This window comes from Haliotis cracherodii, unplaced genomic scaffold (genome assembly GCF_022045235.1).
Source record: "Haliotis cracherodii isolate W230 unplaced genomic scaffold, xgHalCrac1.p SCAF_27, whole genome shotgun sequence".
Taxonomy (NCBI): domain Eukaryota; kingdom Metazoa; phylum Mollusca; class Gastropoda; order Lepetellida; family Haliotidae; genus Haliotis; species Haliotis cracherodii.
Genome location: NW_027266283.1, coordinates 2,418,676 through 2,445,296, shown reverse-complemented (window position 1 = coordinate 2,445,296; position 26,621 = coordinate 2,418,676). Strand labels below are relative to the sequence as shown.

General features: G+C 42.3%; 1 protein-coding gene across 1 annotated transcript in view; it reads right to left on the bottom strand.

Moving 5' to 3' along the window:
• LOC139473150 (uncharacterized) overlaps positions 1–26,621 on the bottom strand; it is a 181,934-nt gene that overhangs the window by 97,320 nt on the left and 57,993 nt on the right. The window contains exons 43-64 of the mRNA XM_071255668.1: positions 26,007–26,231; positions 25,333–25,375; positions 24,571–24,716; positions 21,112–21,288; positions 19,562–19,780; positions 19,128–19,176; positions 17,885–18,045; positions 16,047–16,208; positions 14,903–15,112; positions 14,085–14,127; positions 12,871–13,034; positions 11,908–12,057; positions 10,796–11,005; positions 10,457–10,499; positions 9,653–9,810; positions 8,416–8,583; positions 7,365–7,574; positions 5,344–5,386; positions 4,355–4,518; positions 3,802–3,975; positions 1,521–1,730; positions 503–545 (exon numbers count right to left, since the gene is read on the bottom strand). Of these exons, the coding sequence (XP_071111769.1) occupies positions 503–545; positions 1,521–1,730; positions 3,802–3,975; positions 4,355–4,518; positions 5,344–5,386; positions 7,365–7,574; positions 8,416–8,583; positions 9,653–9,810; positions 10,457–10,499; positions 10,796–11,005; positions 11,908–12,057; positions 12,871–13,034; positions 14,085–14,127; positions 14,903–15,112; positions 16,047–16,208; positions 17,885–18,045; positions 19,128–19,176; positions 19,562–19,780; positions 21,112–21,288; positions 24,571–24,716; positions 25,333–25,375; positions 26,007–26,231 (3,172 nt within the window). The remainder of the gene's footprint in view (positions 1–502; positions 546–1,520; positions 1,731–3,801; positions 3,976–4,354; positions 4,519–5,343; positions 5,387–7,364; positions 7,575–8,415; positions 8,584–9,652; positions 9,811–10,456; positions 10,500–10,795; positions 11,006–11,907; positions 12,058–12,870; positions 13,035–14,084; positions 14,128–14,902; positions 15,113–16,046; positions 16,209–17,884; positions 18,046–19,127; positions 19,177–19,561; positions 19,781–21,111; positions 21,289–24,570; positions 24,717–25,332; positions 25,376–26,006; positions 26,232–26,621) is intronic.

Here is a 26,621-nt window from a genome sequence, read left to right as displayed (position 1 = left end):
GATAGTCCTAAAAGTATTTCACGGCAGCCTTAACGGCCAGGATACATTTTTCTTTCATGTAGGTCGAGTTTAACTAGAGTCCCTCTGCCTACAGCAGATCGGGTAAACTGCGACAGGAAATACGACATGACATCCGGTCTTGTTGTGGTCGACACTAACAGCAAGCTTGTGGATCAGAGGGCGTCATATGTGAACCATCTTTCCTCAGCATAAGTACTGATTTAATTCATTACACATCGCCTTCCTTATGCAGCTTACATGGCACATCATCTTCACAACGTCCCCTGACCTTTATTTTTCTGCATTCGGAACTGCTCGTTTACGAGTTTATCCTCGAGACACAGACGGTAGATGTTCATTCATAAACAGAATTTAGAAACAGTTCCTGTTTAGGAAGCACATCTGACGTGACCTAATATGGACGTTTGTCAGATCCTGAGAGGTATCAAACAGGGGTGACATGTCTGATATTAATGAGAAATTCAGTTCTTATGCTACTTACTCAGCACGGATCACATGTTTCAGGTTGAAATGTTCCACTCTCCCTTAAAAACAGAGTAGAAAGAGATGTATGAGTTTCACTGTAGGTGGATATACATGTAACACTTTTCATGAAATATTTCAGATTTTCCTGTTATGTTGCATTCGCTGAAAATAATGATAATGTACCGCTTGCAATGTACACGACTCTTTACCATGGAGGAGCATGCTAGAATACACAAGACAAGCTCATCCCATCTTCCCGAGGCAAGGGTGTTAACTGACTTTTAAAGTCCAGTTACCACCCTTGCCGAACTAGGCTGAAATTTCTGGGCTCGATCGTAGCGCCACCAGTGGCTTATCCGGGTTATGTATCTTCCATGTCCCTCTTATTGACCAATCAGATTCCACCTATATTATTACTTGCATTTGCTTCAAACAAAATGGCCGCGCCCAGTCAAGACGATCTGATCGATAGTCAAGATCAATATAGTGATAAAACGGATCTAACCTCACGGAGTGAGGGTCTTACCTCACGAAGTAAATAAATTCATTGGAGCACCTAAATAAAAAACATGAAAAGATTTCGAAAACATCTGTCGACCCCAAGTTGACGGAACACATGCTTTGCTAATCCTGCAGTCGATTAAATCGGTATGTTGAATTCCATGTTGTTTACGAACCGGATTTTGATTGGACTATGTACAGACTATGGTCCGGAATTCCAACTTTGTTCGGCAAGGGTGTAAACTGGACTTTTATATAGTCAGCGAACTGCCTTGTAGCGGCAAGATGATCTCATCCAAACCGTTACCAGTTGGACGCGCGATGAAAAGATGTCTGCATACATGAGAAATAAATTACACGCATTGATGATCAAGACTGTCTTCCAATTAAACTCACTGGTTACATTTCCTGAAACATTATATAATTAATTATCTCGAATGCAGTGATTCCAGGCGGTACTTTATATTCGTATTGGATGTATATTGAAGTGCAAATGACTTGAAACTAAATAAATGTAAGACTGGTCCATTTACCCCAGTTGTAGTTAGAGAACGACCTCACAAAGACGAGCTTCTCTATCGTCATGCTGAGTTTAGAGGCACACGCTTCAATGTCTATCTTCACATTAAATGACCTTCCAAGGGTGTCGTCCTTTACGCAACACTGGAGGGTGTGACAGTTGCTGCTCAAGTAACACGCCATTCCTTTTGGGAGTTTCCCAACCTCCACCTCGCCCGTGCACTCTGTAACACAGGTGTATAGAGTCGTAGTAAAATGTTTATTAAAGTGTTACACGCACAGCATGTACAATATAAACTCGATGCATATAAGACAAAAGGTGTATGGAGTGCGTCCAGCCAGACATTGGCTTATGAGACACTATATACAATATAAACAAAATATATACATAATATATATAATGTGAGAGGTGGGAAATTTAGCTACGAAATCAGAAGACTCACAGGAAACAATAACAAACTCCTCGATTCAACAACGAAAGAAAAAGAAAGGGTAGATAGAGAGAGAGGGGTAATAAAATCATCATGACGACGACTGTCGTCTCTTAAACATTTGATAAAGCGTTGCGGCAAAAAAAAAAATTAAAACGTTTGAACTCATTATGTAAATCAATTTCTCTTCTTCGCATATCACATTAACATTTCGATTGTTTTCGTCAGGTGCACAATATAAATCTTCATTAAAAACTGCATTGTAGTAAAAATGACATTTATCTTCCACCAAATCACAATTGCAATATTTACATAACATCTCCGATAGTGGTATAGGAGGCTTGGAATATCTGCCTGTCTCAACAAACAAAGGTAATATTCCACATCTAAACTTGGCTAAAATACGGCGGTGGTCTCTATACAAAATATTGTTAACATAGAAATCAACAGAAAGTGTACACTTATATTTTTTTGCAGGGCCCGTTCCACAAAGCGATCTTAGCGCTGCGACGATCGTAAGCCTATGTTAAAGTGTGGGAGATAAAATCACATTAGCGCTGAGATCGCTTTGTGGAACGAAACCCAGGACGACGCGAGGACTCTTTCTGGAACAGTAGATGTGTGTACTTTAAGAAGTGATAAGACCATTTCCAAATTGTCCTGTGTGATGTAAAACGTTCATATGAATGGTAACATGAGACCTGTGATTATCCGGAGCATTCGTCAACACTCGCCCCTTTCCGTAACCTGCAAGAAGACTCGTCCCCCTATCGATGAATGTTATGTGCGAAAATACGACAAACCAATCCGAATGCGTGTATGATTTCAAGTTCTTCGTCAAAGAATCCCTCAGGAACATTTTTTTGATTTTACATATGTTTTGCATCTAAAAATATACCCAAAATGTGTTCAATCATACCGTATAATTACATGTATGTATAGTTCCGCATGTCTAGATGTGCTTTAAATTGCATCTGAAATATATATCATATATGGGGATATATATGTGAACCATTACGCAACGAGTTGACAATTGGTTTAGGTATGCCCGCTTACGCTAAGAACGAACACGATCGCAAAAGGGGCACGAGTCGCTATCCGGCTTGCCCCGGAATAACACGAGTTGGTCACGAATGGTTCCGGGGTAGAGATAACCTCGCTTGCCGTAAATGACGGCTTGTCACAAGAGGCGACTAACTGGATCGGGTTATCAGGCTCGCTGACTTGGTTGATGCATGTTGAGTAGATTGATCTCATGATATCAACCACTGGATTATCTGTTAAGGCTCGATTATCTACAGACCGCCGTCATATAGCTGGAATATTGCTGAGTGCGACGTTCAGCAACAATCAAGCAAAATCACATTAAGAATTCCTTTCAACATCTGCAATGGATTGCAGTTATGATAACACTAAGTATGTGTCAAGGCTAAAACGAAAAGGCATTTTTGTAGGTTTCTGTGCAGAACTTCTTTATACGAGTTGGTTTTGTTGGGGGTTAGCAGCGTACATGTATATCCCGTAACGTGCATCGTGTGTCGCAATTTCTTCCAGAAGTAGGAGAAAAGACCCTTTTAACTCAAAACCAAGTTCCGTATCTTTAGTGCCAAAGATGGACGTGATGGTAAGGTTTGTTGTCAGTCAAATGCACATGTCCGTTAATTTCCTTAACAATTGTTATATTGCTACATGCTTTCAGTCGACCCGTGAAGATCCGGGATAGACTAGGTCTTCAGCCACCCATGCTTGGAGTAAAAGACGACTATGCTTGCCGTTGCAAACACAAAACAAAAAACAAACTTTATTATGTGCATTGTGTGTCGTAATTGTAAATATTCAAATGTTGGAAGAAACATGTTAGTACCATTGTTCCAGCCATCGGTGGCTTCGTCATAAGGCGTGGCCGTGAGGTCACAGCTAGTCTCTTCAAGGTGATCCAAAAGGTCAAGGTCATTTAGGAGTTTTTCCTGTTGGAACTCGGTTAGTTTTTCTCCAGGGAGAACGTTGAAATCTGATCGCCATTTCTTGAACGTGAAACCTGGGAATTTTAAAGTTTTATAAAAAACATTGATTTACACTTAATAACGATTATATTGCAAAGCTGAATGCAAGTATGTTCCTAGTGAACAGAGACGTCAGCCAATACGAACTCCGCCTTTTGTAGATATTTCGTATGGTTAAGGAAAGGATGGTATCTCTTTCATTTATTTTTATCAGTCAGAAGATGACGTAGCAGGAATCAGATCCGATACTAGTAATTTTCAGAAACGATTGGCTTCATCGGTTGAAACGACAGTGATTCATTTCGTAATTGTGTTTCAAATAGACATATGGTATATGTACTGTGGCATTGTAAATGCATCTATCTATGGATAATCTATATAAATGCTACGTATCAGCAAGGGGTATCTTCCTACCGGGAACCGTCTCCTTGCTGTTCCAGTCTCTGGTCAGTCTGGGCAGCCGGACATCAGTCAGTACCTGGATGTCTTTGTCACATGGCTGTCCCGCCTCCGTGCATACAGACACACTCAGACTCATCAGGTACTTTCTGGACCTCTTCAGATCCATTATCTTAAACCTGAGAGCAAATCCCTCAGTGGATAATGTGTCGTTAGAGTTACAAACACACGGGGATGTGGAGAAGCCCCTTTCCGATGAAGTTCCAATATAGCTACAAGCGTGGTAAAACCACTCACTCAATCAACCAGTGTTTGACATCATACCAGTCATCCATACTCACTTAGTTTGGGTTTTAACGAGTGCTTTCCGACATATGCGTATTTCGCGCAACCATCCCTCTCTAAATATGCTGGGCGGTCGGGTGGCCTAGTGGTTAAAGTGTTCGCTCGTCACGCCGAAGACACGGGTTCGATTCCCGTCATGGGTACAATGCGTGAAGCCCATTTCTGGTGTCCCCCGCCGTGATATTGCTGGAATATTGCTAAAAGCAGCGTAAAACCATACTCACCCACTCACTCTATAGCTAAATATGCCGGCACATTCACACGTATCTATAAGTACGTGCATCATGATCAATTTGAGATTATAGTGACTGCAGATTCTTTCAGTGTAAAGTTGTGCTAACGGATGGGGAAGTGGTCTATTATCGTTCCACGACCTGTGTTAGTGGGTTCGAATCCCAGCTAAATTATTCCCAGGTTTGATCATTAGTCTTGCAGTTCCTTACATGCTACCCGATTGGTTACATCGAAGTGGTCAACGTCTGTGACGCGAACTTCCCCAACTCAACAAAAGCAGTGATATAACGTTCAAAGCCACGTTCAATACTCTATCATCATTCAGCCTTCTGGAGATGCACAAAGAGCAATACAACATCAGGGCGTGACGTTAACATGAAGTACAATTTAGTCATAATTCCCTTGAAGGATTTGAAATGTCTTACTTGATTTTGGCAACTCCGTTCAAGTTGAAGTTTTCTTCGGTTCCTAAAATATACAATAAACGACACAGGTTACGGGAATATGAAAATAGCAAATGTACAAGTTACATTTTACACATATAAAGTGAATGTTATTTTACACCGCAGTCAGCAATATTCCAGCTGAATCTCGGTGGCCTGTCAATAATCGAGTCTGATCAATTCAATGCATTGACCGGCAGCCTGTCAATAATCGAGTCTGATCAATTCAATGCACTGACCGGCAGCCTGTCAAAAATCGAGTCTGATCAATTCAATGCATTGACCGGGAGCCTGTCAATAATCGAGCCTGATCAATTCAATGCATTGACCGGCAGCCTGTCAAAAATCGAGTCTGATCAATTCAATGCATTGACCGGCAGCCTGTCAAAAATCGAGTCTGATCAATTCAATGCATTGACCGGCAGCCTGTCAATAAACGAGTCTGATCAATTCAATGCATTGACTGGCAGCCTGTCAAAAATCGAGCCTGATCAATTCAATGCATTAACCGGCAGCCTGTCAATAATCGAGTCTGATCAATTCAATGCATTGACCGGCAGCCTGTCAAAAATCGAGTCTGATCAATTACATGTAAATGCATTGACCGACAGCCTGTCAATAATCGAGTCTGATCAATTCAATGCATTAACCGGCAGCCTTTCAATAATCGAGTCTGATCAATTCAATGCATTGACCGGCAGCCTGTCAATAATCGAGTTTGATCAATTCAATGCATTGACTGGCAATCAGCAAAGTCACGGAGGCTGACCATTCGACCCCCCGTAGCCGGCTCTAATTACGACACGCCAGGAATACCTCAGACACATTTGTCTGAACATAACGCCATAGTATATAAGCATGTATAATCTACATTATGTCAACATGTATTATGGGCTGGAGGCCTGATTACTGAATAAATCTGTCTGTCTGTCTGTCTGCCATTTGTCCTGGAATCTCAACAGGGGGATATATAAAATACAGGTCGTAACGTTTATACGTGTACGTGTGATCACCAAGGCACTTTCTTTAATACGAACATCGCAGGGGTTTAAGATGATGCGTATCGGTCCGTGTAGTCTGTCACAACAGGTACTTCAAACCAAATGTTCATGGGGTTTTAAATTATCTTTTTCCTGTTTGGTTAACTTATCTGGAAATGCTAGTCATCTCTTCAAGCGTCATAAGCATAATAACCTGTTTTATAAATGCTATTTGTGAATTTTGAATGATACTTGCTGCAGATGTGAGATCGATAATCGGCCTCATTATTTCGAGGTGGAAGAAAATGGCCTTTAGAAATATTGAAAGGCTTGCCTTAAGAAAGGTAAACAATCCATGTAAATTATTGTCTTAAATTCGACTTTGTGTGGATATCCCAGGATGTTGGCAATAAAGATATGTTCAAGCAGAGACTCTTTGACAATTTACAGCAACCCTGGAGCGCTAAAGTCAACAACTTATAAGACTTATGCTATTCTAAACATTTTAAATCACTTTTAAACATTGAAACCTACTTAAATATTCCTCTGCCACCTTGTCTGAACAAATCAAGGATTCATTACGCTTCAGATGCAGAAACTTTAACATTGCAGTAAATACAAGAAGAAACCATTCTACACCATATGAGTGAGTGTGTTTGGTTTAACGCCGCTTTTAACAGTCTAGTTATATCGCGGCGTGTCAGCTTAATGTGGGAGGAAAGCCCGAAGTGATGCAGATCTCAGACGTTTACCACTTCGGTGCACGGGTATGGTGCTGACAAACCTAGAAACATAATCGGGGCGAACCGGGATTCGAACCCACAATCATAGGTTTCTGGCGTACCCAAGGGATGCAACCCTGCACAGTGAATCGCGGCGCATTAGACGACCGGTACACCCGTGACACCCCCCCCCCCCCCAATATTTTGTAAATGCATACACATGTACTCACATATGTTTACGTACAGAATCAAATGTGAATTACTCATAAACTTCCACATATGAATGTTAATGTTAACCTACCCCACTTGTAGGTATGCAAACTTCTATGGTGGACGAGCTTCTCTATTCCGACACTGAGAACCCGGTTGTTGTGATCGAGGTTGACCTTCACGCTGAATGTACGTCCAAGTTTCTCGGAAGTGACACAGCATTCAACGGCCGTGCAAGACTCCGGGATATGACAGGAGATGCCCTCAGGGAGGTTCTTCAGAGACAGGTCTCTCCCACAGGCTGTAACAATCCCACAATACTTGTGACAATATTTGATATATTTTGTTCGAAAATAACCATTGCCTGCTTTTGGGATTAAAACAAAGCTTGGCAGTGTTGATCGAGCGAATCATATATGAACAAGATCATAACACATTATCTGTGAATACTGTTAAATCTGACTGACGTTTGGTGAGACAAAAGTTTTGTAGTGATGGCTATTTATAGAATTATGCATTGGAAATTAAAAAGACTTCTATACATAAGAGGGGCGGTCGGGTAGCCCAATGGTTAAAGCGTTCGCTCGTCACGCCGAAGACCCGGGTTCGATTTCCAACATGGGTACAATGTGTGAAGCCCAATTCTGGTGTCCCCTGCCGTGATATTGCGGGAATATTTCTAAAAGCGACGAAAAAACATACTCACTCACTCTATACGTAAGAGTATGGTCAGGGCGTGACAGTATGCATTCTGAGTATACTGTTGTAATGCGCTCTTATTGAACACAACTAAGTACTGTCAAGCCAATGGTAAAATACATTAATATCGATGACAAACCTAGATATAAATTATAATCAGTGTGAAACTTGGAGTCAAAGCCATGGCTTTAGGTTTCTGGCACGCGTAGGAACTCTGCACAGACAGTTTGGCCACCCCAAATGTGGTAAAAAAATTATGCATTATATATTCAGACATTAATACAACCTTCGATACACACTGGTACGTGCTGTCTGAATACGCAACACAAAGCACTCTCATGTCCAAACTACAATTCAACTCTCGTTTAAATGGACAGCCCCAACTCGTGATACGTGCATCTGATAAGAACAAGTTCAATGCACGATGACAGTTATTTGCGTACCGTTGTTCCAACCGTGAGACTGTGGCTTGAATCTGCCTTGTGTCCGGTCACACATAGGGTCCAGTACGTACTGGTGGATGTCTAGTGCAGTCTCCAGATTGGCGCGCGCCACCGGTGTCATGTCTGACCCTATATTGTTGTCCCTCTTCCACTTTGCCAGAGAGAAATCTGAAACTCACATTGAGACTTTGCATAGCATGTCTGTGGGGTTAGAATAGATCCCAGCTACCTACACGTGTCTCGCCGAGGTGACTCCGGGTTAGAATAGACCCATGAGGATTCCAGGGTAAAATAGGTCTTCAGCAACTCATGCTTGCCGTAAAAGGAGACTGTGCTTGTCGTAAGAGGCGACTAACGGGATCGGGTGGTCAGGCTCGCTGACTTGGTTGATGCATGTCGTCGATCCCAATTGCGTGGATCGATGGTCATGATATTAATTACTGCATTGTCTGACTCGATTATTTACAGGCCGCCGTCATATAGCTGGAATATTGGTGAGTGCAACATTTAACCAAAAAAAACATCAAACCAAACCGGGTTAGAAAATATGCACAGCATCCTAATTGTATGATGGTCGTAGTAAGTGAATATGTGAATAGAGTAGTCATGTTCGGTGACGTCTTTCTCCTTGTGTCTTTGTACCCCGGCTGAGGTTGTTCATAAAGTCAATTTCGTTTGTCTGATCTAATCTCGAATCATTACAGGTCTAATCTCGAATATTTACAGGTCTAATCTCGGATATCTATATGCATATATACCGTTATCATTGATATATATGTTAGACTACGTACGAGAAGATATATATGACGTGGTTATAATTGTACTGAGAACAATATCTAAACGCCCATTGCGACACAGTTCGGGGACCTTAATTTCGTTGGTTAGCCCCACATGTAAGAGTTGCAGACCAGGACTGTAGTCACGGTCGAATCATGAATTCGAAAGCAAAATACCTGGTCCTGTCACAACTAAGGGACGCAACTCTGGGTGGAGCGTGTCTCCAGATGAATCCCGATCACTTAATGACTGTATATCGTCGTGATTTGGTTATCGGTCTATGATTTGTCGGTGATCGGTCAGTGATTGGTCAGTGATTGGTCTGTAATTGGTCAGTGATTGGTCAGTGATTGGTCAGTGATTGGTCAGTGATTGGTCAGTGATCGATCAATGATCAGTCAATGATTGGTCAGTGATCGGTCAGTGATTGGTCAGTGATTGGTCGGTTTATAGGTCCTACCTTGAAGTGGGGTTCCCGTGTTACAATCGGGCACGGGCATCTTCACGTGTTTGGCAACAGGTACAACCAGCTGACATGGCTTGTCAGGGTCGTAACAGGCGCTGATGTTTAGGGTAAGTGCTATTTCCTTCTGGGTTTGGAAATAGTCTATGATAAAACTGAAAGGATAACACAGATATGGTTATAACGAATCCTTCGACTTGCTATTCAGTGACGTGAAATTACGTAGATATTTCTATATTGTTTTTCTACAGATAGGTTGTTGAAGCTGTCATTGGAAGAGATAGTGAGTGAGTTGGGTTTAACGCCGCTTTTAACATTATTCCAGTTATATCACGGCGTGTCAGCTTAATGTGGGAGGAAAGCCCGAAGTGATGCAGGTCTCAGGCGTTTACCACTTCGGTAATGGTGCAGACAAACCTAGAAACATAACCGGGGCGAACCGGGATTCGAACCCACAATCATAGGTTTCTGGCGTACCCAAGGGACGCAACTCTGCACAGTGAATCGCGGCGCCTAAGACGACTGGGCCACCAGTGTCCCCCGGAAGAGACAGTTTTGATTATAGTGGCCATGAGCAGTGTTGCAGATTATTACTGACTAACGTCTAATGTAACGCAGGTTATACACGCGAATCCAACTACATGTCTGGAGCTGACAAAGCAAAGACAATAACCATGGTGGAATGGGGATTCGATCCCCCCTTACATGCCTTAGGACAAAAGCTCGAATTTGGGAACCGAAGACCACCCTAGTTTAATCATGCATAACCGGCTAAATATACTGTTGACACGAAACACTTACTCAGCTCTGAACACTCCCTTCAGATGCATGGAGTCTGGGGTTCCTGCAGAGATTAAATAAAAAAACTCGCTTAAAATCACAAATCTAATCTCGTGCATGTGATGTGTGGAAAACATACCATAATGAGCTAGACCATTTTTTTATGAAAAAAGGCTGATTTCGATTATGCTGTTTTCTTCTGTTTCTTTGCAACAAATGATTGTTGTTTCAGTTTAATGCAGATACCAGGTGTCGGTGTATTTCCAGGAGGCAAAACACCTTCATGCTGGTCTCTGATTTCAAATGACCATAATATCCATTATTATGTATTTTTAGGAATTTATATGTATTAAGCCTTACCCCAGTGGTATTTGAACAATACTTTCTGGTACTTGAGACTTTCAATGGCGAGGTTGAGAGTTGATCTACAGACGTCAAGGTCTAGCTTGTAGTTGATGTTCCGTTTGAGGAGGGGGACGTCCAGACAACACTCCACCTTCATGCACGACGCCGACATCTTACACGACGTGGTCGTGGGGAGGGTGTCCAAGGTCACGCTCCTCCCGCATGCTAGGTGACAAGGAACACGTGGTATAGTACCTGCTCCGACCCTCGTCACAAAGCGATCTTAGTGTTAAGACGATCTTAACGTCCATACTTTAACATAGACTTACGGCAGTCGTAGCGCTAAGATCGCTTTGTGGAACGGGCCCCAGGTATGTATTTCTTTCTGAACAGATGACATTGTATTGATATCTTTGCAATCACAAACGTTCCGAGAACATAATTTCAAGCTTCCATTCTTCTTATCTCATTGACGTTTGTTCTAATAAGTTACAACCCTCAAGATGTGTACTGTCGTTTTGGTAGAACTTTGATGTCATTATTTATTAATAAACTTTGTCTAAATTGAAAGTTGTGGGATTGAAACACATTTCTCAAAATATTTGTAGAAGGTGAGGTGAAATTGGGTTTAACGTCGCGTCCAAGATTATTGCACTTATATAGCGACGTGCATGTACGTGTATGTGTTTGTGTGGCTGCTTTTTACTATTCCGGACTGATGCCAATTGATAGTGCTAGCTCACTGAGATACCATGCCGCAGTTTAACATGAATGCCCCACTCAGACACAGTATACTGACTCCGAGCCGACCAGTTCTTGTTTTAGCCCCTTAATGCCGAGCGCCAGACGGGGTAACAACAAGTACCATCTTTTAACGATTTGGTATGCTCTCCGGGCGGACGCTCTACCACTAGGCCACGGAGGCGGTCTATTTGTAGAAGGCATATGAGCGTAATAGTAAGATCTCTTTGTGGACCAAGCAATCCGTTCCAAATCGATAAAGCCGTGCTTGGACTTTGCGGATCATGGATCACGGATACAGATCAGGTTATACTGTTTTGAAAAACAATTCAGCACAAATCTAGTAACTATTTGTTGATCTATAAAAAAAAATTCAGCCTTTTTACACGAGCTCCATCCGTTGGTGCCCCGTCCGAGGAAGGTACAGGCCTGTGAGTTCATGTGATGAGCAATGCCGAGCCCGGCCAAAAGACGCTTCTCATCCTTGGAGTCCAGGGAGGCCGTCAATGAGGGAACGTAGTCCATGATCTGGAACCCTGGATCAGAATGAACATCATACATCCCGTTAACTGGCTTCGACAAGGATCATTGAAAAGGAATAGTTACAGAGACTAACGTATGGTATATATCAGCCCGTGGTGTCGATAATAGCTCAATAGTCAAGTATTGCTACCTTCACTAATATATAGACATTTATCGAAGAAAAGTGGAATTAATCACTAGTCAACTCCACTTTGGAGCTTTCCCACCAGAGCAAGCTGTCACACTGTGATGTAACTGAAGTGTTGTTTAAAGCGGCGTTATACTAAACTCGCTCACCCATACATGTACGAGTGAGTGAGTGAGGGAGTACGGTTTTACGCCGCTTTTAGCAATATTCCAGCAATATCACGGCAGGGAACACCAGAAATGGGCTTCACACATTGTACCCATGTCGGGAATTGAACCCGGGTCTTCGAAGAGCGAACGCTTTAACCACTAGGCTACCCGACCGCCCCCATACATGTACGACGAAACATCTTGTTTGAAGGAACATGGGTTGAATGGCTACTCTCTCAATCGTTTGAGTTGTTTGATCTCCTTAATCACTCTTAACTCGGGATAGCCAGGGTTGTATGAACTCAATGACCCACAAGCCTAACGAGAGTAGCTGGACCCATTTTGAAGCTGTGTGTCCGGTGAATTTTACACCCCATATTCCATCAATATCACCGCAGGAGACAGAACTGGGCTTCTGATATTGAACACATGTGGGAATCGAACCCCTGGCTAAGGCGTGACGAGCGAACGTTTTATAACCTCTAGGCTACCGTAGCTCTTCTGAAGTTGTGATAACGTCCTCCACGTACCCGGTGGTGGTGTAGGCAGTTGAAACTGGCACGGCTGTGACGTCAGCAGGGTGTTCTCCAGGACGGGGATGGTGGTGGGACATGCCTGTCTGGCCGCAGGGCACACCTTCAGTTTGAGGTCAACAATAAACGCCTTCTGGTCGCGATGTTTCTTGACGTTAAACCTAAAGGACAAACAATATGCTACCATTTGTCTTTCGTAGCACCCTGACTCCCCATGGTCCCTCAACACACCACACAACGCCTAGTAAAACATTCCTAGCTCCAGTATCTTCATTGAATGTAGCATACGTGACTGTATTTCCTTTATTTTCAGATATGTCACACTGGGTTCATGGCCCATTAACATTCCCAATGTAATTTTATGTATAGTCAGTGAGTGAGTATGGTTTTTACGCCGTTTTTAGCAATATTCCAGCAATATCACGGCGGGGGACACCAGAAATGGGCTTCACACATTGCACCCATGTCGGGAATCGAACCCGGATCTTCGGTGTGAAGAGCGAACGCTTTAACCACTAGGCTACCCGACCGCCCCCTTTATGTATAGTGATCGTGCTTTCTGATCTGATACTCTTTTTGCGGAAATCTAGAACCAAGTAACAGGTGGTTGCTGCTACGTAATCGGAACCTAGAACTAAACCCCACGTGGACACGGATATCGTCGTCACTGCAAAAGGTGCTTTATATATATATGTGTATGTAGATGCTCCAAACATGATCGTTAGAGGCGCTATATCCTCTGAGCAGAGATGGGTCCCTTCCAAACCTCTGACGATGGTTCCGAATCCCGTTTCGAGCTAATTATGTTTCTAGGTTTGTCAGCACCATACCCGTGTTTACAAAATAGGTAAACGTCTTAGACCTACATCACTTCGGGTTTTCCACCTACATGTAGCTGCGCGCTAAGATACAACTTAAATACCACCCAAAGCGGCTTTAAACTAAACTCACTCACTCTAAACATATTTGCGCGGAAAGTGGGTTTGTGGCTGAGTGGTGTTTGGATTAAGGAGTTTTTACTGTACAGTTAAATATGTTACATTATATAACACGTATGTCTATCTTAAGTATAACATATTGAGATACGATTAACTTCCCAAAGTAAGCATCCTGCAACTGATAAGACACTGCACCGTTAACAAGCATCGTTTGAGTATTAGCACGCGCATAATTATTTGTTCTGAAATAAACAACTGTATATTTGTACATACTCGACTTTGATGAGCCCACGTAAGTCAATTACTTCCGTTTTACCTGAAACAGCCATGATATAATTATATTTGAGAGTAAATGTTTGAACGCGTCTTAATGTTATTTACCCCAAAACACATGTCGTGCCTCAGAAGGTTCATGTTTTATCTACAATAGTTTAACCAAAAGGAGTTGTACATATCACAGCAGACAAAAATGACGAGATTCATGAACATTCCAGGTGTAGGAATACATACTGTGGCGTTACACGGATCAGGTGATCGTTTGATTTATGCACAAAATTTGACACGCCCACAAAGTCAGTAGCTAATCAACGGAGAGTAGTATCAAAACAAAGTCCACAGGACCTGTCAATCAAGGCAAGAGGCGAGAAGAACTGCAATAGTCAGTCGGCCTTCGGTTTCAAACGGTAATTTGGACAATGAATATGCATGAATTTCGCTAAATGTGCGTTACGATACACGTGACCAGAAAGGGAATTCCCTCGACTGTAATATTGGGATTCCTAGACATTCCGTAGCAATAAAAGTAGTCCGCCTCAGTGGGCGTGGCTTTATGTTCTACATTCGTTGGGAATTGAATGCAATAACAATTAAATGTACACAACTAAAATTTAATTTTTCCTTCTAACATTTACAGCTTCAATGTAGTCCTCACCGACTGCAGGTTATAATAACATCTATGCAAAGTACCCACTGACTATAATGTAGTCGTCATTTAACTCAACGCAATACCGTCAACTCAGAACGAAGATCAATATCGAAAACAACACGGACGCCAAAACGACGTTACCATTCGGCATATCAGGTAGACTTACCCCACTCGTAGTCGAACAATGAATAACTGAACAACAGCTTTTCTATTCCCACTTTCATGGTGTTACTGCAGGCGTCAATGGTGAGGAATGTTTTGAAGTTTCTCTTCACCTCTGAAGCTTGGAGGCAGCACGAGACGCCCGTGCAGGAGTCTGACACGTGACAGGTGGCGGTTGACGGCAAGGATTTGAGAGGAATGGATCTCGGACAGTCTGTTCAACAAGGATGATGAAATGAGTGAGTTTGGTTAAACGCCGCTTTTAAATATATTCCAGTTATATCGCGGCGTACCAGCTTAATATATCAGGAAAGCCCGAAGTGATGCAGGTCTGAGATGTTTACTATTTCGGTGAAACCCACGAGCACGGGTATGGTGCTGACAAACCTAGAAACATAATCGGGGCGAACCGGGATTCGAACACAAAATCATTGGTTTCTGGCGTGCCCACGGAACGCAACTCTATACAGCGAATCGCGGCGCCGTAGACGACTGGGCCACCCGTGCCCCCGGATGATGAAATCAAATGATCACTTATGATGACAATTTTCAGTGATTATAACGCCATCAACATAATATTGGTGTCTGTGTTGTATATCTTTTCTTCACGAATTTTGCTTGCAATATTGATCCAGGGGGCACATGACATGTTTTCAGTGTTCAAATTTGGTTGATCTGACGTTGATACTTTGAAAATCATTCTACCGACATCATTTGTAACATTGGTCTTCCGTATTGGAAGATGTGTTGAAATGTGACATTGTTTTCAACATTGATTCAACTTTGGTATTTCAAAATTTGAAAGTTTGTGGAAATCTGACATCGTTTTCAACATTGGCCTTTCGATATTTGAAAACATCTTGAAATCTGACATTGTTTTCAACATTCATTCAACATTGGGCTTTTGATATTGAACATATTCCCGGCGTGTATTTGGGCATTGAAATATATGAAAAATAGGGAATTTCACAGGACATTTATGTCAATGATGCGTCAAATTTGGAAATGTCCTCCACATGTCTACCATAACATTTTCTTGCAAGAATGTAATTTTAAAATAATTGATTTAAAGTGTATGACTACTCGAACTACATTAAGAACTCATTGACTCGGTGAACATTGTATGTGACTCCAGAGTTAAGCCCCACCTCTCTTCCAGCCGTTCTTGGCTCCCTTGAAGGGCTGGCTGTAGGCCTGACACTGACCGGTCAGCAGGAACCGGGTGATGTCCAGTTCCTTCAGGATGTCTGCTGACAGTTGGGCGTTCATCGTACCCCCCTTTTCAGCAACCCACTGCTTCACGGAGAATTCTTGAAGATTAATATCAATTCGTTAATCGTCAATGTTAATATCATTTCGGACATTAAGCAGATACTGCTCCATCAGTTTATATATCATAGGTTGGTTAAACTGTTTCCAGTTTATGGGATAGCTGTGTGAACATCGGTGACAAGAAATAGTTTCATGCTTATATATATAACACAGAATGTCTCCAGCAGAGGTTATTTTATATTTTTGTCTTATGAAACATATGTTGTCATCAATGTGTAGTTTTACATTTGAACAATGTTGGTCACTTTGTATACATACTAACTCTATCCTGATTTAGGGAGGAGATCTTGACATAGCCTTAGTGAGCCTAGATCATTATCAAACAGTCATACATGCACTGACTCCTATAGAGTTCGAACGCAGTTTACCCGATATTCCGTTTTAATAGGATCATAGCACGTAAGTATATACTGCTTTCTTTGGGAATCGGTAATTCGGAGTGAAGACAATTGGAGTGCCAATAATAGACCACACCGGAACCATTGTCAATCATCTAAAACATGTATATATGAATGTATTAACACATTCTGGGCACGGATTGATGACAGCCAACATTCTCACATGTTAATAACAATATTAACATATCCTGGATACAGGCCTGTGACTGCTAACACAACTCAATCAATGTATTTTATAACACACGCTGGACAAACAGCTATGACGCCTTCAACACAACAATGAGGATGTAGATACTTGACCTATCCCTGTCATGGTATCCCTGCCCCATGTATATATGGATGTATGAATGAGGGTTGAGATACTTGGCCTACCCCTGTCGCCGTATCCCTGCCCCGTGTATATATGAATGTATTAATGAGGGTTGAGATACTTGGCCTACCCCTGTCATGGTATCCCTGCCCCATGTATATATGAATGTATTAATGAGGGTTGAGATACTTGGCCTACACCTGTCATGGTATCCCTGCCCCATGTATATATGAATGTATTAATGAGAGTCGAGATACTTGGCCTACCCCTGTCATGGTATTCCTGCCCCATGTATATATGAATGTATCAATGATGGTTGAGATACTTGGCCTAACCTTGTCATGGTATCCCTGCTCCATGTATATATGAACGTATTAATAAGGGTTGAGGTACTTAGCCTACCCCTGTCATGGTATCCCTGCCCTATGTATATATGAATGTATTAATGAGGGTCGAGATACTTGACCTATCCCTGTCATGGTATCCCTGCCCCATGTATATATGGATGTATGAATGAGGGTTGAGATACTTGGCCTACCCCTGTCGCCGTATCCCTGCCCCGTGTATATATGAATGTATTAATGAGGGTTGAGATACTTGGCCTACCCCTGTCATGGTATCCCTGCCCCATGTATATATGAATGTATTAATGAGGGTTGAGATACTTGGCCTACACCTGTCATGGTATCCCTGCCCCATGTATATATGAATGTATTAATGAGAGTCGAGATACTTGGCCTACCCCTGTCATGGTATTCCTGCCCCATGTATATATGAATGTATCAATGATGGTTGAGATACTTGGCCTAACCTTGTCATGGTATCCCTGCTCCATGTATATATGAACGTATTAATAAGGGTTGAGGTACTTAGCCTACCCCTGTCATGGTATCCCTGCCCTATGTATATATGAATGTATTAATGAGGGTCGAGATACTTGGCCTACCTCTGTCATGATATCCCTGCTCCGTGGGGCATGATGGCATGGGCAGGAAGGCCTTGTCGAGGATCTGCACGTCCATCTCACACGTGCCCTGCTCAAAGCACAGGCTGGCAGTGAGGTCTACAGCAAAGACGTCCTGGGACTGCAGCCGCTCGATCCGGAACCTTACGACAGCGACGACGTAATGTCAGGGGCGACTCATCAAAGAAGTGTACGTGCTTTTGTTCGATTGATTGGTTGTTTAACGCCTCATTCAGCTACATTCGAATGAGTGAGTTTGGTTTAACGCCGCTTTTAACATTATTATATCAGTCAGCTTAATGTGAGAAGAAAGCCCGAAGTGATGCAGGTCTCAGACGTGAAACCCACGGGCACGGGTATGGTGCTGAGAAACCTAGAAACATAATCGGGACGAACCGGGATTTGCACCCACAATCATAGGTTTCTGGCGTGTCCAAGGGACGCAACTCTGCACAGCGAATCACGGCGCTTTTGACGACTGGGCCACCCGTGTCCCCAGCTACATTCGAACTGTATGACAGTGGTCTGTATATATATATAATTTGAGTCTGAACCAGACAAACCAGTGATTGAAGTAACGAGTTCTGTTGGGTACAGTGACACACAATCAACCAAATCAATGAGCATGCACAGCCGATCTAATAAGCCTCCCCTTAAGACCTATTCTATCCAGGGGTCCCTACATGCTTATACAGCAAGAAGGTTTGCATCAAACAGATGTTACGCCAGCGTTTGGAGTGAGTGAGTAAGTATGGTTTTACACTGTATTTGAACCGTATTTCAGTTATACCACGGCGTGTCTGCTTCATGTGGGAGCAAAGCCCGAAACCATGCTTGACATAGACATTTATCACTTGGATTAAACACACGAGCATATGTAGAGTGAAGACAAACCTAGAAACATGATCGCAGCCATTCATGGAACCGAACAAACGATCATAGGTTTCTGACATGCACAAATATCCATGCTTGTCGTAAAAGGCGACTATGCTTGGCGTTAGAGGTGACTAACGGGATCGGGTGGTCAGGCTCACTAACTTGGTTGATGCATGTCATCGCATCCCAATTGCGTAGATCGATGTTCATGATGACAATCACTAGACTGTCTGGTCCAGACTCGATTATTTACAGACCGTCGTCATATAGCTGGAATATTGCTTCGGCGTTAAACAACAAACTAACCATCCAACTTGATACGAGGTGGGCAGACAGAAAGACAACCTACTTCAGCTTAGCGATGGGAACACCACTGAATGTCATTTCCTTCGTCTCGCCTGCAAGTAATAGAACCATACGTTTTTATCTTTCCTGAAGATTTTCCAGCGATAACGACAGGACACGGCCAGGCAACATAAGCCGTAATTAAGTATTGGGAACAAAGGTAACGGACGAGAGAGCAAAGGACATGTTCACACAAATGCATTTTTACAAATATACAGTAAACTACGGTTATAACGAACTCAAAGGGATCACTAATTTAAGTTCGTTATAACCGTAGTTCGTTATAAGCATGTGTACAGCATAAATACAGCAACTGGCCGGGACCAAAAAATAAGTTCGTTATATCCGTCAGTTCGTTACAAGCGTGTTCGTTATAAACGTAGTTTACTATAATCATGTTGCAGAAGGTGGGAGCACAATGTTTATCTGACGACTCACCCCAACTATAATCCGGCGCATTGACCTTGAACATGAATTGTTCGATGCCGCCTTCGATGTAGTGGTCACACATGTCGATGTTGAAGGTGATCTGGAAGGTCCTTCCCAGCGTCTTGCTCTCGAGACAACACTCCACGGCCAGGCAGTCTGTGTCCAGGTGGCAGTTAGCGGGCAGGCTCAGCTTGGACAGGCTACTGCTGTACTTGGGCTTAGCGCAGTCTGGAACAAACATGCTCACCCCTCTTATCAAACAGACCCGTGAAGATTCTGGGGTAGAATAGGTCTTCAGCAACCCATACTTGCCGTAAAAGGTGACTCTGCTTGTCGTAAAAGGCGACTAACGGGATCGGGTGGTCAGGCTCGCTGACTTGGTTGATGCATGTCATCGACCCCAAATGCGTGGATCGATGCTCATGATATTAATCACTTGATTGTCTGGTCCAGACTCGATTATTTACAGACCGCCGTCATATAGCTGGAATATTGCTGTTTGCGGCGTCAAACAACAAACAAACAAACAAATCTTATCACACGTGTATTGAATTTGTCATTATAAATTCACATGTTACAAAGAATTATTTTCGGTAAAATATTTTTGTGATCAGAACAAGCGTAAACGGCAGTAGTTATTCCGGTAGTAGTTATGAGCCCAAAAACCAGGCTATCCAATGCATTATTGTGTTTTAAAAAAAACAGGATTTTTTTAAATTGAAGAGAGGCATTCAGATCTGTCAAAATGAAATTGAAGAATCTTTAAGGGCGGCAAAAATTGGCAAATGACCAAGTGAGAATTAATGAGGAAAAAAACACACTTTACTCGTCCGCCACTGTTAACAGGATTTGTGTAAAACTAGCAACAATTGACATCGCCTATTTGGCAAAGCGTCCTGACATAACATATCACTGGGAACCAAAGTTTGTTACTTAATCATTATTCTGGTTCCTCGTACTGTTCAATCTCATTAAAATCAGATCTTAGTTCTCGCTATCGCTAAACAAAGATCTGAGGACATCCCATTACGCGTCAAGTCAGAACGACCTTTCATCCGACCAATCAGAGCGTCGCTCACCAGATATTGAACGTGACAGTCGGAATGTGTTTTCTAATCATGCAACCTCGAAAACGTCAACACGGGGTATTCCGAACGACAGTTACGACCCGTACGACTGATTCCGTCAAAATTATCTATCTCTCGCTTCAGTGGGATAAACATTTGAACGGAGGAGGCTTTGAACAGTATGTGGGAGGCAATGTTATACAATCCCAACCATCTATTAGACATTCCGGAATGTTCGTTTGTTCAATTTTCAAAATCTTAATCGAGAACTGTGTCAACATTTTTTTCAAGCGTAGTCTGAAATGGAAGTCGCCAGGTTGAAACGAGTGCCGTAAAGCTCGAGAAAGGTGCTTTCTAATTGGCTGATGTCGACTTCTTGTTAGTCATTTCAGTGTTCGAAAGGTCGCTCTGACGTGACCCGTAATGGGATGTCCTCAGATCTTTGATTAACGGCAGCGAGAACTAAGATCTGATTTAAATGAGATTCCGTACCGTTCTTCCATTGATTGGGTCCTGCAGGTTTGAACTTGAGTCCGTCCCTGTCACACGGCGGGTCAAGCATCTTGTCCTTGATACCGAGCTGATTCAGCAACAGGTCGGTCGTCGAGCCCTGCATACCATTGGTCAAGTCAATGCTCTTCCCACTGGCCCACTGCGTCAAGCTGAACTCTGCATGTGAAATGGCACATTATAGTCAGCGCAAACTGACCGCAAACTACCTTCTCGCGGCCACTTTCTTCAAAAACACCTTTCCCAGTGCTTGTAAAGTTCTGAAATTTCATATTATCAAACAAATGCCTCCGCTTGAAAACTATCTGCTTATCAAAAATGAGCGTCTACTCAATCTTAAAATACAGAACTCCAAACAATTTTCGAACTGCAAAGCAATCCCTGAAAATGATTGACTTTTCAAATGTGCAAGTCGTTGAAGATATCCATTATTTATTCCGTTGTTTAGATTTTAGTCCAAATTGATATATCGGAAAAATTAAAAAAAGGCCAAAGATCTACACATTAGTGGGCGAGTGAGTTGGGAATAACGCCGCTTTTAACAGTATTCCAGTTACATCACGGCGTGTCCGCTTAATGTGGGAGGAAAGCCCGATGTGATGCAGGTCTCAGACGTTTATCACTTCGGTGAAACCCTCGAGCACGGGTATGGTGCAGACAAACCTAGAAACATAATCGGGGCGAACCGGGATTCGAACCCACATTCATAGGTTTCTGGCGTGCCCAAGGGACGCAACTCCGCACAGCGAATTGCGGAGCCTGAGACGACTGGGTCACCCGTGCCCCCAATCTACACATTAAAACGCTTACTATGTACGTCCACAAAACGAGAATGCAATGCATTTTATCTCACAAATAGTCCACGTATGCAATGACTTACAATGAAGCAATCTGCCATCTTGGATGATGCGGGCGGTCGGGTAGCCTAGTGATTAAAGTGTTCGCTCGTCACGCCGAGGACCCGGGTTCGATTCCCGACATGGGTACAATGTGTCAAGCCAATTTCTGGTGGCCCCCGCCGCGATATTGCTAGAATATTGCTAAGAACGGCGTAAAACCAAACTCACTCACTTATCCACTTGGATGATGCATTGAATTGTCACCTAATATACTCGTGTACGACCTCTTGTGGTAACAACACAATTGACATAATGATTGAAATACATGCATATGCTTAGGTTATCGCTATTCTAATATGGACAAATATGGAACAAAAAATATTTAATTCGTACAATATTATTAAATAATTTCCATGATATCTTACATATAAAGTCAGTATTAAGGTTTGTGCTGCATATATACCCGGAAATATTACACTGTGATTGTTGTTATAGTAACACCTGGATAAAGTGGTGCTATGTATCTGGGACGGTCGTGTAGCCTAGTGGTTAAAGCGTTCGCTCGTCACGCTGAAGACCCGGGTTCGATTCCTGACATGGGTACAATGTGTAAAGCCCATTTCTGGTGTCCCCCGCCATGATATTGCTGGAATATTGCTAAAAGCGGCGTAAAATCAAACTCACTCACTCACTCCTATGCATCCTACTCAATCACTGTTATATAAAAGACGCGGTAATCAAACACATAGTATTTTGTAGGTCGCCTATTCGAAGTATATACTGGGTTTTATTTTACCTATATGTTGCTATATGCAACTGTGTGATATCAGGATACATAGAGATCACTAATCGAGTGTCTGTCAGATACCATTTATCCTACAACGAGTTGTTTCAAAATGTATCTAACGAGGGAAAAATCACTTCCGGTATGACATCACTACCGGTGACCGACTTTTACAAAATGGCGTGTCTACCGACAACAGTACGCGGGATTTTCATCGGAGTATTTTCGTTGACGGAGGGATGGGGATTCATAATTGTGTCGTATAAGTAATCAGAAACAACCAGACAACCTACGTAGTGCTGTTTGTTTTATGTTTTTTAATGCAACAAAGAGAACAAGTCAGAAATGCAGATAATTACTACCGTCGTCGTTTCGCGGGATTTATTGTAATGTATGTATTTGTAATTCCATAATTCGCGCTACGATACCCTTCCCGTTAATATTCTCGAACGCGTTAGCCAGTGTATGCAACAATGAATCTCTCAAAATAGGACAAAATGCTACACAGTGTAAACTGAATTTTAGTCTGTTTACATTTCAGCAAGTACAGTTTTCCGAGCACAGTGTTCGTTTCCACATCTAATCTATTTCGCTTGATTTCATCTAGATAATCTGCATTGGTGACAAAGACCATTTGTCATTTGATTCTAAAATGTATGAGGAATTAAGGGATGCAGCTGCGCGATATTTAGATTTCTAAACACACAGTAAATAAAGCCGTGAACGGTGATTTCGTAATGTGTCAAAAATGGAGGGAAATTTACGATAAGCCTAATTTTCAGAGGTCAATTTCAGTAATTTTCCTTTGCCTTAATGAGTGAGTGTGTTTAACGCCGCATTTAACAGTATTCCGGTTATATCGCGGCGTGTCAGCTCAATGTGGGAGGAAAGCCCAAAGTGATGCAGGTCTCAGACGTTTGCCACTTCCGTGAAACCCATGAGCACGGGTATGGTGCTGACAAACCTAGAAACAAAATCGGGGCGAACCGGGATTCGAACCCACAATCATAGGTTTCTTGTTATAGGTACGCTACTCTGCACAGCGACTCGCGGCGCCTTAGACGACTGGGCCACCCTTGCCCCCCTTGCCTTAATGACGGTGATATCACAGTAGATGGAATATGCGTGATGTATTTTGAATTTTAGTCGACTTCGAAGTGAGGGTTGAAGAGGAGGGACATATATGTCACTGTGGCATCCGGGGTGTTTACGCTGAAGCAAGATAAACGTATCAAGTACTTACAATCAGGAAAGTATTGCGTCATAATCTGACCTCAGGTCATCACCATGGAGTAGCCAATCACGGGCTTGGAAATCGATCTCACACTTACATGTAGGTCCGATACCAGTTATCTCAAATGTGTTTCTGACCCACAGGTGTGTAAGAAATGCAACTGTGTGATACATGTACCATGATATATGTATGTGATATCACATGCAACTGTGATATAAGTAACATTGCATCTGTGACATACCAGGATGATTGCAACAATGCGATACCAGGATGATTGCAACTGTGTGATACCAGGATGATTGCAACTGAGTGATATCAGGATGATTGTAACTGTGTGATATCAGGATGATTGCAACTGTGTGATATCATGATGATTGCAACTGTGTGATATCAGGATGATTGCAACTGTGTGATATCAGGATGGTTGCAACTGTGTGATACCAGGATAATTGCAACTGTGTGATACCAGGATGATTGTAACTGTGTGATATCAGGATGATTGCAACTGTGAGATACCAGGATGATTGCAACTGTGAGATATCAGGATGTGACTTATTTCCCTACCACCACCACCATTCACTTACTGTTGACATCCATGGCTGTGCATTTCGGAGGTGGAAGTTCTGTAGCTGACAAGATGGTTGACTCAAACAGACATTTGTCCTCTTCAAAACAGACTTTCACGTCGTAATCGGCTTTGATAATCCCTCCTTCCTTCTTTACGTCAAAACTACAAAGGATGCAATTTATGGCCATCTTGCATATATTGTGTCAGAATTCAAATTTTACAATAATCAGGAAGCTCCATTAAGATCTATGACAAGTGTTCTGTCAAGTTGAATCAGTCGTCCTCACTGTTTTACCCTTCCCAGAAGCTTGTCAATGATGTGTTTATATACTCACCGCCAAAAGAAACGCGAACCATAGAAACAAAGAGATATTTCGCAAAGAAGAAATGATTTCGATGTGAACCACTTAATGACAAAATTAACAATCACTCAAGCGTTACCACAGAATGTCTATATTCTTATCTCGATATGCTGCACGTGATTTCCAAACTCTACACGCTAATCATGCACGAGACAAATATGAGTAATTCTTCATACGTTAACCAACGTAATTGGTATTCGTGTTTCTTTTGTCGGTGAGTATATTTAACCCCACAGTTTATTTGTTGTTTAACACCGCACTCAGCAATATTCAAGCTACATGACGGCTGCCTGGACAAGACAATCCAGTGATTGACATTCAGAGCATCGAACACCACAACGTGAAAGTTCAGAATGATCATTGTCTTTTAAAAAAGAGAGGAACTTTAAAGTGATAAGTACAGTTATACCATTTACCTCATTTTGAAAACCTTGGCTATGTTTAGCGACTTAGACAGCCCTGCAAAAAAGTCAGAGGGACATTAATGCGATGCAGTACAAACTCAGACTCAAAGTAAAAATACATGTAATGTTGGCAAGAATAAACAATCAATATAGGCCATCGTGTGTACTGATACGAGTAATGGCATACAAATGAGAAACGAATTCACTCAAGTATGTTTCTGTATCAAGAATCCCCATGTTGATGGCCCATTTGCTGAAAAGTTGTCGATTAAGATGGGCATGTGGCTGATATATGACACGGGTAGCAGTTAGAGAACCCCAACTGGTACGCGTGATGATCTTGTGGTTGTCATGGTAACACGGAATGTTTCTGTAAATAAACAATTCTACACACATGGATCTTAGAAATACTATACTGCTATTATAACATACAAAATAGCAATCATTGATAGAAAAAAGTAGGTTCTGAAATACATGTCTCTTAAAACTTATCTTGTCCAACATTGGCCTAATCCCCTCAGAATAATTTTAGTCGGTTCTCCGTCTGACACCTAGACTAATTGTCATATATACACAACCCGTTTTTACGGTAACCCTAGTCTTTGTTGAAATATGAATATGTACCGACAGTTTCTTGTTTCACATTTTGTGTGCAAGTGAGCGCTGGATGAATTAAGGACACTGACCGCTATCTAGGCTTGCCTTCTCTTTGAGGAGGTTGATGCTGAGTGAGGTCTTCTCGATGGCCGCCTTGATGTTCATCTGACAATCATCCACGTCCAGGTGTGTGCTGAATGCCATATCAAGGTAGGCGACCTTAAAGCAACACTCAATCTTGGTGCAGCTGGCCGCTAGGTGGCAGTGCACTCCTTTAGGAAGCTGCGTCAGTTTCCTTGTACTTCGTTGACATTCTGAGATAGAGTTGAAATAGTGTGATGTCAGACGATTTGTACGTTCATGACTGAGTTGTACGTTCAAGAGCCAATTGTATGTCCAAGAGGATTTTGTTCGTTCATGTGTGAGTTGTACGTTCATTACTGAGTTGTACATTCAAGAGGGAGATATACGTTCATGACTGCGTTATACGTTCATGGCTGACTTTCATGAGTGAGTGGTACATTCAGGAGTGTGTTGAACGCTCAGTAGTCAGGTGTACCTTCATCACTGCGTTATACGTTCATGACTGAGTAATACGCTCATGACTGAGTTATACGTTCATGGCTGAGTTGTACGTTCATGACTGACTTTCATGAGTGAGTGGTACATTCAGGAGTGTGTTGAACGCTGAGTAGTCAGGTGTA